This window comes from Leiobunum rupestre, chromosome 8, assembly GCF_980474605.1.
Source record: "Leiobunum rupestre chromosome 8, qqLeiRupe1.1.hap1, whole genome shotgun sequence".
In the NCBI taxonomy this organism is placed as follows: domain Eukaryota; kingdom Metazoa; phylum Arthropoda; class Arachnida; order Opiliones; family Sclerosomatidae; genus Leiobunum; species Leiobunum rupestre.
The window spans coordinates 28,051,319-28,064,788 of NC_143391.1; the positions used below are offsets into that span (position 1 = coordinate 28,051,319).

At 39.5% G+C, this 13,470-nt stretch overlaps 1 protein-coding gene across 2 annotated transcripts; it reads right to left on the reverse strand.

Annotated features, from left to right (window-relative positions):
- Positions 1–2,417: 2,417 nt before the first annotated feature.
- On the reverse strand, positions 2,418–6,549 carry Srr (Serine racemase). 2 transcript variants are annotated; one of them, XM_090155971.1, is made up of 13 exons: positions 5,894–6,549; positions 4,995–5,186; positions 4,852–4,922; positions 4,747–4,792; positions 4,504–4,689; positions 4,279–4,334; positions 3,893–4,055; positions 3,737–3,827; positions 3,574–3,649; positions 3,224–3,349; positions 2,992–3,159; positions 2,865–2,922; positions 2,418–2,589 (listed from the first exon to the last, which is right to left on the reverse strand). In XM_090155971.1, the coding sequence occupies exons 2-13, from the start codon at positions 5,172–5,174 to the stop codon at positions 2,461–2,463; spliced, it is 1,350 nt and encodes a 449-aa protein (XP_090012097.1). In that variant the 5' UTR covers positions 5,175–5,186; positions 5,894–6,549; the 3' UTR covers positions 2,418–2,460. The 2 variants fall into 2 exon arrangements, with proteins under 2 accessions (XP_090012097.1, XP_090012096.1); XM_090155970.1 differs by lacking the exon at positions 5,894–6,549 and having other exon boundaries at positions 4,995–5,371.
- Positions 6,550–13,470: the final 6,921 nt, after the last annotated feature.

Consider the following 13,470-nt stretch of genomic DNA (forward strand, 5'->3'; position numbering starts at 1 on the left):
AAATTTCCTAAATTGCGGTTTCCTTACATTTGGACGATTTCTGTCCGTGGGAAAGTGTCATGCGCGACGACAAAACCTTTTTCCACTTACAATTGTTAGACCTATATAATAATAAAGAGCACGCATCTCTGTCCTTGTTTCAAAAGTCGCGGATAATAGAAAAAGTCATAAGTCGTTCCAACATTTTCTATTTTTAATAATTTCAAGCGTAATTTAATACGCCCAATATCGAGCTACGAGCTTGACTGGATAAACTTTGTTAATGGAGCGAAAAAATAATAAAAAACAGTTTTATTAATTAATACTGGCATATTAGCGGACGTAATATGTTAAATATTAATATGTATTTCATAATTTCTTACTTTAATAATTTAAGGTATTTTAATATTCCGAAATTAACTTAACTTTTAAAGACCCAACGACGTTTCAAGGCGAAAAGCTTCTATATGGGGAACTAAAATCTGTCCGTTTGTTGTTGCTAAGTGGTCAAGTTGGAGGGCTAATTAACTATTAAAAATGGCCATTTATCGACTTTCTTCTACTGGGATGGTTATTTCAGCACTCTCACCTCTGCATCGCCGTTTTAACCCTTCAGTAGGCCTTAGGCAAAAATCTCAATTACCGTCTTTTCGGACCTACGTAGGCCCTATTTTATGGAATCGTAGGCTCTAGGCACTTTGCCTAGTCTGCCTTATGGACCTCTGGCGGTGTCGAAAAATAATTCACTGTTTTTTTTTCTACCAGGAAGAAAAATTCCTTTTGTAATAAAAGTTCCAGACTTTTAGAATAATAATGAGTATAATGGTATTAAAATGCATATAGTCTTGTGTATATGTATCGAGTGATTTTATTTGATTAACCTCCATGTAGTAGCAGAACTTTTATTAAATTTTACTTTAAGTGTATAGAATTAAATAATGAAAACCACTATTGTACAATAAAACGAGATTTAATGAAAAGTACCGTACGGTCTATTGTATCGGCCAGCCGACCCGACGACGTCGATTTGGACGTCGAAACGGCCGTAGCGGTCTTTTCATTAAATCTCGTTTTATTGTACAATAGTAGTTTTCATTATTTCACTCTTTATTCACAATAGTCTAGTAATACTGCAATTATTACGGTTTAGCGTAAATCCTTCCGTTTGAAAATGGGTATATAATAATAATAATAATAATAATAATAATAATAATATATATATATTATATTATATTATATTTGGTTAATAAAGTCACTCGTAATTTTTTATTAAACCATGCTTTCGCGAATTTCTTTGTTAGGATGCCTACAAATTTGATAAAACCTGTCTTTTTTTAAATTTAAAATTGTTAGAAAATTTCCCTAGATTTCTTGGGCGCGCATATAATTGATAAAGCCGGTATTGATTTAAAATTTTCATTTTCAAAAAAGGTCCCCAAACTTTTTGGGTGCCCAAATAATTGATAAAACAGGTCTTGATTTTTACATTTTAAAACTTCATCATATTCCTTGGGCACTCATAAAATTTATAAAACCTGTAATGATCCTAAAACTTTCATACCTTTGGTTGATGTCGGTCTAACTTTTTCGACGCGAGCGCCCGGGCTAATAAATGAATTTCAAATGAAGCGTTAGAAATAACGATATTTAAATTACTGGTTGAGAAAGTTTGCAAACCTCTGGACGAAATGTTTGAGCACGAACAAAATCAACATGGAATTCTCGAATTAAGTCTTTCAAGGCTGAAAGTTACTAGTAGATCAAAATTCATTTCACGGAGTATTTGCTGACTTTCCGCTGAAAACTAATGCCCGTTGAAAACTATTTTAAAACCAATATTGGGTGGGCTCCGCTCATTCTGGAGCCAGTTGGAGTTTTTGCAGTTAAATTGAGCGGATAATTTATTTAGTTGTTAATGAGAGGTAACGGAACACGCCAAATATTCGCTTGGTTGTAAGATCAGAAGAGCTGAGCAGTGGCGCCGATAGCTTTTTTTCCCAATAGGGGCCGAAGCTCACTAATAAACTTGGAATGAGGCTGCTGGCCACACTTTATTGCTACGGATGCTTAAAAGTAATCGGCCTTTTACATCGGCGGTTTTACCAATTGGGGCAAAGCCCCCATTGATTTTTCTAAATGGGGGCTTCGGCCCCGCCGCCCCCATGGGATCGGCGCCACGGGAGCTGAGAGCTCTTTAAATATGTAAGTGAGCCGAGCTCAAAGAAGAGCCCATCTCTCGCTAAAATAATTAGACAGTCTAGAGCGAGAGCTAATATGAGCTAGTATTAATCACAAAAATCAGAGCGGACACGAGAGCGGTATTATCAGATCCTCTCTGAAAAGCCACTTATGAGCTGAGAACATTTTTTTAAAAATGCCCAACTGTTTTGATTCAATTTTAACATCGGGAAATTGAAATATTCTTTATTTTTAGCAACTCAATATTTGCAATTGATAGAAAACGAATTTCCAGAGTGAGATTTAAAAAGAGAGGGCCGACTCTTCGTTAACAGGGGCGCAGACAAATCGGACATGGTCGTAGTGGGATCTCAACGCTCTTTCCAACTCCTTGGCGTGATCCCGTCCTTTCGTTTCGCATACCACCTTGACCTGTAGTAAAGTTTCAAAATCATCACTGTAGGACCATTCAAAAGCCTGTCAAATTGTTCAGTATTATCGATTCCAAATAGTGTTATACATGAAAAGTTACGTTGACGTTAAGATATTGATTTTCGAGCTAAAACATACAGTTCGCGCGTGCACGTAACATAATAGTTGTATAGTAACTCTTAAATCAATAAATTTTCAAATGTAATATACTTTTCGGCCGAACAACTATGAAAATGAAATTTTAAATTTTGTTTTGGTGGGAAGAGACGTCTTACCTCGACTGAAAATATCTCCGATCGAAGCCACGCTCTTTCGTGTATCATATCTTTTATACTGGAATGATAAACACGAAACTGTCTGTTACGCCGTATACGAGTTAAGTAAAAAGGCCATATTAAGTACCTGACACCTAAATTAGCGATAAGCCTGGTCAGTTCGGCCACGCCTCCAGGTCGGTCACTCAAGCGGACGGTAAACTTAATTAGTCGACCATCGACTGCCAAACCCCGATCTAGACAACGGCCAAGGACAGTGGTGTCAATGTTACCCCCGCAAAGAGGAACGATCACCCTGGGACAAATTAAAAGAGATAGTGGTCAACTGAAATAGATACATCTATTAGAATTTAACCAACTTTTTGCCTTTCAACTCTGGTAAAAGGCCGGCTAAGATGGCGGCCAGGCCACAAGCTCCCGCCCCTTCCACTACGGCCTTTTCCATTTCTACCAAACGCAATATGGCCAACGCTATGTGCTCTTCTCTGAAAAAAAAAAAAAAAAAAAAAAAAACAATTGTATCTACCAAATTCCAAAGATAACAGTTTAAAATGTTCTAGAGCACGTGTTTGTTGAGCTGTGGGAATCGCAGCAGCTAGCAAATAATAGTACTAATCCAAAGCGTTATGAAGTTATATTTTAAAACAGCAATTTGAGCCGCGGTCGATGATGGATTTTATCACGACAATCCGAATATAAAATATCTCACTTGACGACAACGATTCGGTCTATCAGAGATCGAGCCGTCTCGAATGCGTTCACGCCGACCAAGGGAACTGCCAGTCCTGGCGCAACCGGAAAAGGTACAAACGGAAATTGTTAAAATTAAAGCCCCCCGCACGAACCACACCGATAATTTTTTCAGGATTTACCATCGGCCAGTGTCGATTTTGCCGAGACAATTACGGGTTTTCCGGCTTCCATGGCAGCTTTAAAACCCGCGCATCTCTCAGATTCTACGCCCTATTGTCGGAATGAAGCCATAAAGTCTAAGAGTAACATTAATAAGTCAAATATACGACATTTACAATGACAAGGACATCCCGATTGAGATTCTTGACGGCTAAGGAGACGCCAGCTATTAAACCACCTCCCCCTATAGGAACAATCACGGCATCCAAGTCGGGTACTTGCTCAATAATCTCCAAGCCCATGGTACCCTGCCCGGCGATGATGTGAGGGTGGTCGTATCTTCAACAATGCCAGACACAAAACCAAAGTAAAAAGGTCAAGATCTCAGTGAAAAAATCTAATTACGGACAGGATTAAGGGAAGGTAAAAGGGCAAAGAAAAAACTTTATCGACCGAGAGTATACGTGCGCTTGTTAAATTAACCATTTGCAGCGATGAATAGAATGGAAAGACAGGTGTCAAGGCTTCCAGAAAGGGATCGCAAATTATAGCCCATACTCACCCGTTAATGTAAACATATTCGTGTTCTCCCACCAGCATCATGGCGTAATCTTTGGCCTATTATCAATGACAAGCGCCCACGAAAAAAGGAAATGGCAAAAGAACTATTTTAGTTACTTCATCGATATTTCATAACTATTGGACTGCCAAATCATTTCGTAAATGACATCACGAAACGTATATCGATCGTTCTGGTCAAGTTAACAAGTGAAAACTCGAAACTTACCTCACCGATATGAGCGCCCTTGACGATGACGTTGGCTCCGTACTGACGACACATTTGAACTTTCATCAAAGGAGCCACTATGGGCATCACGACAGTGACGGGAATCCCGAGGGTTTTACCATGGTACGACAGGGCCAAAGCGTGGTTACCAGCCGACGCCGCGATAACCCCCACGTGTCTTTGAGACTTGGAAATAAAACAAGGTCACTCTTTACCACCAATATTAAATTACCAAATATATACCTCATTCAGATTCATTAAGGTATACCTGGCTCCCCTTTCTTTGAAACTGAAATAACGAGATCGTTGGTTACGACTTAGCTCTGATAATAAGCGCATAAGGAATACCTTCCTGTGTATTGTAGGAAGTCCTTCTTGAAATAGATATCGCAGTCCACAATCGCGGACATGTGGGAGGGCTATTAAAGCGACACGAGTTAAATACTAGCTTCAGTAAGATCGTTAACTTCATCGAAAAGCGGCGTACTTACCGAACAGGGTGTTTTCTTGATTCCATCTTTAATTTTGTAAGCCGCGGAACAGACGTCCTGGAAACTGATTCGTAACGGTTTTTCGGGATCGCAAAAAGGGTCCACGAGAAAACTGCCCTTTGAATCAGGTTTTGTCGACGAATCGACGTTACTGCTGTAGTCTGTGACTAGATCGTCCATTTTATTATATTCCTCAAAGTAGAATGTGTCTATAACTACACGCTGCAAACGTCCGGGTTGGAAGGCGTCTTAGCTATTATAATTATTCGCAGCTATATTGTGAGAGGAAACCTTTCTGGTGCCTCGACGTTTCACGCTTGAAATAAAAAGCGTTAAGTACAGCGCCAGCTCTCTCGAAGGAAACAGATTTGTCTCCAAAAATACCCTTCCCCGATTTGGTGTATCTATCTACGCGCTATTAGACGCAGGCGGGATGTTAAAAATTGGTTTCTACCACTTTAGCTTTAGCAAAAATGTATTTCTTTATACTAAGGGAGAATGACATTGTTGAGAGCATTTTGAGAGTGGCTTCCAATCCCCTCATGATCGACAAGTAAGCTCCTTCCCCCTAAGAAATTAAGTTAGCTTCGTATCTCATTGGTTCCTTAGAGCTTATGTTTTTCGACGCGATTTCGGGTACGTTTTTCCTTTGCCCCTTTGACGCCAAGAGAAACTAGATCATGGGGCCGGCAGATCTTCTCAAAGTGGCTATTCTCCCTAACGTATAAATAAATACATTTCTGTTTTAGCGATAATCCTTAAGTGAATAATGGCCGTTTATGTATCATATATCTCTATTTGAAAGATTTTCGAAAGTCGATTTAGATAAGCAAAGAGAATAACGTAGCAAATAACCTCATTCAAAAAAACAGGGCCAGCCAATAAAGAAAACCACGTACCAACGTTTTGATTTTCTTCTCCCGATTTATGAAAGTACGATACCATTACGGGCTATCTTATTGTGCCAGTAGCTCCTAGGTCAGCCGTGGCCAAGCGTCGGGGATTGGCCGATAACGAGCTATTTATGGGGATTCTGGAAGGAAAGGTTAAAGATGACGTCATGTGTGGCCATATCAATCTCATCAGCAGAAAGATCAAACTAGGTGATCTGGACATCATTATGGAACCGCTAGCATTCATTGGGTTTCCGAAATACATATTCGTTTTTCTGGAATACCTTCTTCCACCCACATTCATCATTTTCGTCAGGTTTATCATATGTTGGGGTTGCCTCTCATGAAAATAATGTTGAGGTGCATGCCTCTCATGTTGGGTAGCACTTGCATGTCCGTATTCGGCCGTGGACCCCTCACCAAGGACTACCTTGGGTCATTTGATTATTTCACATTTGCATGATCATAGCTGGCATCATCTTCATTTTCATCATGTTGTTCATATTATTCGGGCCACAGATGGCAATCATTGGTCTCATACCCATCATATTCATCACATGGCCCCTCAACCTCCCCCTCAATCTTGTTATGCATGGGCCCCTGCTTGGCGTCGGCTCTTAGTGGGCCAATAGGCTTCAGCCTAGTCAGTCTTATGTATAATGTTCGTCATTTGGTTGGGATTCATGTGTCTCTTCTCGTCAGTATCATGACTATCGTCATTTTCTGTTTTACACCTTTACCCTTGGAGATAGTAACCATCGTGACACCGCTACTTAAGTCGTTCTGGTCGTCGTCACCGTCGGCGCTTACAAATCGATAATTGACTTTGGGAGAGGTCTTGGCACTATTATCGTCCATTTCGTAAATTATTTGCGCGTTTCCTTTGACAACTTCCTTCACAACCCGGTTCTTGACGGGAGCCGCCTTTTCCTGGCTTAGTTATATCCTTGACCACTTGCATAACTGGCTCTTTCCCTTCGCGCACCAATTGAAATAGACACCTTGACTTGGAGACTTTAGGATTTTGACGACTTAGTAACCACCGCGAGCCAAGCTCTCCTAATCAACCTCGAAGACGCTGGGTGAACTGTCTTGTATTTCTTCGTCCTACCAGAACTACAACCGCCGTCCTAGTTGAAGGTATCGGCTTCTTTTTGGTAATACAACGTTTCGTAGGACCTACACTCTAAGAAATTACTGTAACCGAACGGACAGTCTTTAACTTTTACATATCAAGTCTTAGAGTGCGCGCCTCAGATCCGAGGAATATAGGTTTTTCTAGCGCGCGTCCAAATCGCACGTGCGAAAAACATAATTACTAATAAGGCTGTGTCTTGTGACGAAAGAGCTACATATTATATTTTATTTCTATTCATTTTATTTTATAGAAATATCTATTTAAATAAAAATTTATGTTTCGATTGTAGGTATTTCCATAAAATAAAACCATAAAAAAATTGAAGTATATAATATTTTTCTCTACGTCAATTGCTTAAGCTTTTTAATACTTTATTGGCACGCCCGTTTCCCACGTGGGCTTCAAACATCAAAATCTTTATCGAGTCTAGCACGCGCTCTCTATCTTCAATAACATAAGCCTATCATAAGGTCCCCATAAGCAAAGGTCTAGACCAAATGTTTGGTATTTATTCGTCCAAGGTTTGGCGATCACATACCCGTTTATTAAGGGGTAGGTATTCAAAATCTGCACCTCCTAGTGGCTACATACTCAACTATGCATTTCTGAAATCGATGCGCGCAAGCCGTGCGCGAACGTTTTTAAACTTAGAACCACGCGGGAGAAAACTCCGCCGCGAGCCCTTAGCACCGCAGCCAAGGCTAATTCACAATTTTACCACTTTAAAACTTAAAATTAAGACTTATTTTTGCAAAATGATTCATCAGAACCTAAATCTGGCTATTAGAAATACGAGTTGTGTTTCTGAAGGTATTTATTTTTCAAATGCGAGATTTAGACGCGTTTTGTGTGGCATTTATCAACCCGAGCGTGGCTGCTCTACCAAGTAAGATAATATTTTAGATGTAGCTACTGCCCTATCGTGGTACGTTCATTCGCATGGACAATGCCTTAAACATGGGGCTCTATGCAAGCGCTTACTTATGGGACGCTATGATAGGCTTATGTTAATAACTATAGCTAGTAACGTAGAGAAACCTTTACAAAGGAGCGCATCCAAAAAGGGGAGGTAAGGTTAGCGCCTGCTGCCGTCGGAAGGGAAAATTTGGAAATTGTCTTCCTCCCCGCCCGTAAAACGTTCAGCTTAAAGGCTCGTCCAATGAGTACACAACACTGAGTTAGCGTGTTTAAAGGCTAGCTGCGTTCTCCTTGTGTTTGTTGCTCCTAGCTAGGTCCATAGACCAAGTTTATAATAGTCTATAACTTAAATCAAAAGTTTTGTTTTTCAGATTTTACGCCCAATTAACTTTTCAGCTATAGCTGCCATCTTTTAATTTTTGAAATTTATCGCTATTTTAATAACAAATCTCTTGGACTTTTTAGTTTGTAAATCTGCCGTATTTATGTTGTTCTGAAAGCTAGAACTTCCTACTTAAAACTGGGCTTTACTATAGGCGTCGTGCGTAGTTTAAACTTTGGTCAGAAGTATCGCCGCCTACCGACTGAGTTTTATATCGAATGTGTGAAAGCTGTCACTCTGTTCATTCAAAATTATCTTGATATAAAAGCTAAACGTCTCAGCTTATGAACATTCATATTCAAAAGTCATCTGATATAGTATCTATTTTCAACAAATAGTTGACTGGTAATAAAGTAGATGGCGCTATCTTTTCTAAGCCCGAAGCCTATAATTATAGAAATCTATAATAGTCCGTGAGCCAGGTGAAAATTCGACAATAAATTTTCTGACCAAACGAAAATATTATTTCTGTATACAGTAGTGTATCAGGAGTCAGAAACCGTTTGCCGGCGCCCTCTAGCGCCCAGCTGTTAAAAATGGCGCCCCATTAAAGATGGCGTGGGAAACATATCTTCAAACGGTCGTATCTTAGTCGCCTAATATTGCAGCTCAACGTGCAGTACCTTAAATTACAGATATTAATATATTCTTCAATTTATGTTTTGTACATATTTATCGTTAATAGATTAGTTTGTCTGTTAAATTCAAAAAACCACATTTTTACTCCGTTATACATCTACGTTTGGCTTCCCCAGTACTAAACAGCGCCACCTAGATTTTTATTAACGAATACAATGTATTCTGTATCTTATTATCTTTATTTTAAGGTATTTCACTAGTCGCTAGTGTACTTATTAGTGGTGCTACGATAATAAAAGTCAAAGGGGGATGGCAGAATGTCGCTCTATTGAAATGTGAAAAATAAAAAAATACACCCATTTTAGGAACGAAATTTTAAATATATTATATATTTTAAATTTATGAATATACAGTATATAATATTTAAAGTACAATCTAATTAGTCCTCATCGCTGTTGCATGAGTCACTGTCTTCATGACTTATGAAATCGACTTCAACATCATCCACCACGTTCGAACAGTTTGCCAATTTACACGCTGATGTACACTTCAGTCCGTTTAAAATGCATGTACATTCCGTTGGTTTACATATTCTGGAGCATTTGCAAGCCATAAGACTTAAAACCGTCTCTGGGGCTGGTAAACCTGTCATCCAATTTATTTCCAGATTTCCTTCTTCGTCACATATCCAACCATGGCCATTTGTCGGGTTAGGAATATCAGGAAAATTTTCAAGGCTTCGTTTCCAAATACCAGCTTGATAATTTGCTCGACGAGTGTGTTGCTGTAATGTATCTAGACAAGGTGGCAGCTGTCCCGATTCCAAGTTACCCTTTTTAGCTTTGAAGATTTGATATCGAAGTGTATTGACTTTTTTTATTTTTGTGTTACTACAATACACTTGACAAGTTAGCTCTTCTATTCCCGCTACTGTTTCTTCAGAAATGTTCCAGTTGTCTCCAAGACCAGTAACGACGGACCTTAGCTTCTCATTTTTGGAAATAATTTTGAGCGCTTTCAATTTCCCCTGACCAGCCATTGAACTTACGGTATCACATCCAGTAAAGCAATGTAAACCAAGTAGAGCTTCGCAAAGTTCATTTCCGATAGCGTTGGATATCTTTGTAATATCCACCATTCTCACGCGAGCCCGAGTTCCTCTTCTGATAAAAACATTTGATTTTATCTGAGAGGAGAAAGTGAGAAATAAAACCAGAACGTCGGTATCATCGGAAATGCATATTAAAGTTGAATAATTTTTGGAAGCGTGTTGAGCGTGTAAAAGAAGGCGTGTATCAGCTTCCTCGTGACTACATCCCAGTTCCTCGATCTCTTTTATATCGTGTTTTGTTATTTTAAGGCATTTGTCTAAGCATGTGACGTACATAACTACGTCTCCGAGCAATTCTCTTCGATTTTGATCTTTCCAGCTTTCCGTTAAAAATTTTATTAAATTGTTTTTGGTTTCGGTACATAACAAAAGGCGCCTCCAGTTTTTAATTTTGTGACTAGGTCGAATTTGGCTAAAGGACAAACTCTCCCCAGATCCTCTATTTACTCTCTCCGCGTTCTTAATAGAACGCTCTCTATAGACGTCGAATACTACGTCTATCCGTTTGCTGTTTTTAGCAACGTGAAGAATTTGTTTGAAAATGTGGTTGGACAGCTCTTCGAACGTATGGTTCTCCCCTTGAAGTTTCTGGATAAGGGCCATTGCATCAATTAGTGAAGCATTCGTTGAATGTATTACTTCAGCTGGAGCTACTTTGTCTTCTAGATACTTCCCCAGAGCAGCTTTGTTGGTCTTTTTGAGAGTGCCATCCGGATTTGCTAGAGTCCAGGGCAAAGGGCCCAATGGATGACTAAAAACTTCTTGCATATTAAGTTTTCGGTTATCAGCTATTAAAACCATATTTGCGAAAAGTCTATGGTCAGATTTAAGAACAATGTCTTTATTTTTTCCCTTAAAAATGTTCTTTTTCATCGAGCTGAATGTTTTTAAATTTAGCTTTTTGATGGGGTCGTGAAATCCGGTTCTGGTTTTCAATCGATTTTCCAAAAATAATTGGTAAGCTTCTTCGCCTTTTCTCCCAGCGGAAAGAAGGTCTTTAGAAACCTCACTCGTTGCTGCCGCACCAGTAGAAAGACTTACGATGTCGCATGCAACGCCGCCAAAAGGATTGGTCCAGTTACTCTCTAGTAACTCGACGATAGAAGAAACGTCTTCTTCATCCCTTTTTATTCGACTTTTTCCCAAATCTGGGTGAGATATTCCTGGTTCTTGTAGAGCGATTTGTTCTCTCAACTGTCTCAACGCATCTGCTCTGAATTCGGCAGTGAGGTAATAACGGGAAACTGTTCCAGGTTTGAGACTAAAACCTCGAGTTCCACCAGCAGTTTGAGTATCTTTATTAACTGTCTCTTCGGTAGCCTGGTCAATAGCGATTCGGGCAAACGGGTTGTTTGGCCGAAGCTGAACTGAAAATCCGCCGTCGTAAAAATGTTCAAACAATTCCGGAAACGTTTTATTGAACTGAGTCATTTGGCAGTAATAGACAGGTAAATAACGAGAATAGTTAGGTTTATCCATGGCAAATATCCATGGAATGATTTCTCGGATCGCGGATAGATGCAGATACCAATTACCTTCTCTGTCAGCCCGAAGGAGTCGTAGTAAAATGGCAACCATATCTACGTAGGTCATCCAGAATTTTGCCAGAGGGCCTCTCTCGTTTCGCAAGATACTAATAAATTCAATGAATTTATTAATAATTAATTCGCAGGACTCGTTTACTACTATAGACTCGTAGGTATTTGGAGATGGGTCCATCTGAAGTTCTTGGAATACATTCGTGGCTTCTTGCATTTTATCGGGTTGCTGACCTTCGTTTTCAAACCACACAACGAAAGCTTTCCAAGCTAGTCTCATTAACGCTTCAAAGGTAAGTTTATGAAAACGTACGGATCTGTTGTAATGTTTACCTTCCAGTACCTTAGTAATGGAGCCTTCAGCTATAACTCCAGATTCCACGGCCAGATCACGTAGTCCGGCATCACCAAACATTTTGCCAATCACAGACATAAAATTGCATATTGTATGAAAGTTTCCCATCATCAAAGTTACATCTTTAAACATTTCTTCGTTTATCCAAACTATTTCCGCCACTTTCGCATATAGCGCTTGGTCGCAGACCACGGCTATGCTCTTCAGATTCAAAGTAGATTTAATACGAAGACAGTAGCGCACGATTTCCTGAACTGTCGACATATCTGTTGCTGGGGCGTTGATTGTGGGCAAGTAGCCTACTGAATCAGCCGTCACTAACATTGATTTTCGAACTAAAATATTAAATCCAGTCCAAGAGCTTAGCTTTTGATCTGGCGAATTTGAATTTCTCGAGATAACCCAAATTAAATCTCGAAAGTAAGCTTGATTAGATGCGACAATTGTGCGCTCAGAATGATCGTTCGGGACTATAGGAGGAGGGCCTTTTCTTTTAGAAACTACGTAAGCTTCAAGAGGGTTATCGTAGAATGGAATAGTACGTTTCTTGTCTTTCTTACTTACATTGGTTATTGGCAACGAAGGATTGCACGTTAGAGATTGACGTTGAACAATTATTCCATTTACGCGGTGGGAAGTACCGGCTCCGCTCAAAACTTCTTCCTGACGATCAATGTTATCAAATGCTAATACTGTAGGAACATTGGGGTGTATTTTGTAGGAAAGCGGTACTAATTCTCTTTCGAAATTATCTAGCTTCTCGATACATAATGATGTATCTATTTCTTCTAGCCTTGAATAGGAACAAGAATGGCCAAGTCGATTGATTATTTTTAGCAACTCAACATTCCCTGTTAACGTTTTCACGACCCATGGAAGTAGAATATGCTTTGGCGTGTTTACCTGGCCGGAACTAACAGCGTAAATAATGTCTTGGGCTATCGACCAGGAGACCCTGTAGATACGATCCGAATACGTTAACTTTTTACCGCCAATCAAATTATTAAGAAAATCGGTAAGGTTTGTAGGTATATTTAAGTACTCCGAAGACAGTTCTTTGGGATGAGGAGGCCATTTTTGTTCTTGGACAGTATTTTTAATGTTTTCTCGAAGTGCTAAAGCTGCTCCGCGAGTTAAAGATAGCGATTCCTTCGCTTCCACTCTCGCTTCGTAATTTAACATTAAACGAACGTACGACTCTGAGAGCGAGTCAAGCGATAGACAGTCTTGTCGTACGTAAATTCTTCTGTTAACGTTAAAAAATATTATGGACTCTCCAAACTCAATTTCAATTTTTCGGCGCAGGTTATTCTTAGTCGAGTCAGATACTTCATGATCAGCTACTCCGTTATTACCCATAGATAATATAACCCTTTTGGTAAGGTCATGCAGAGAACAAATTGGTCTTCTTACGAATATTTCATGGCGTAGATCGTGAAACAGTTCCGCGAAAGCTTTGTTTTCAATACTTTTGTATCGATCTGCCTCTTCTGAATCCAGTTGAGCATCTTGATTTTTTGGTTTCCAGCTTGTATAGTATTTGTAACACGACTTATGATAGT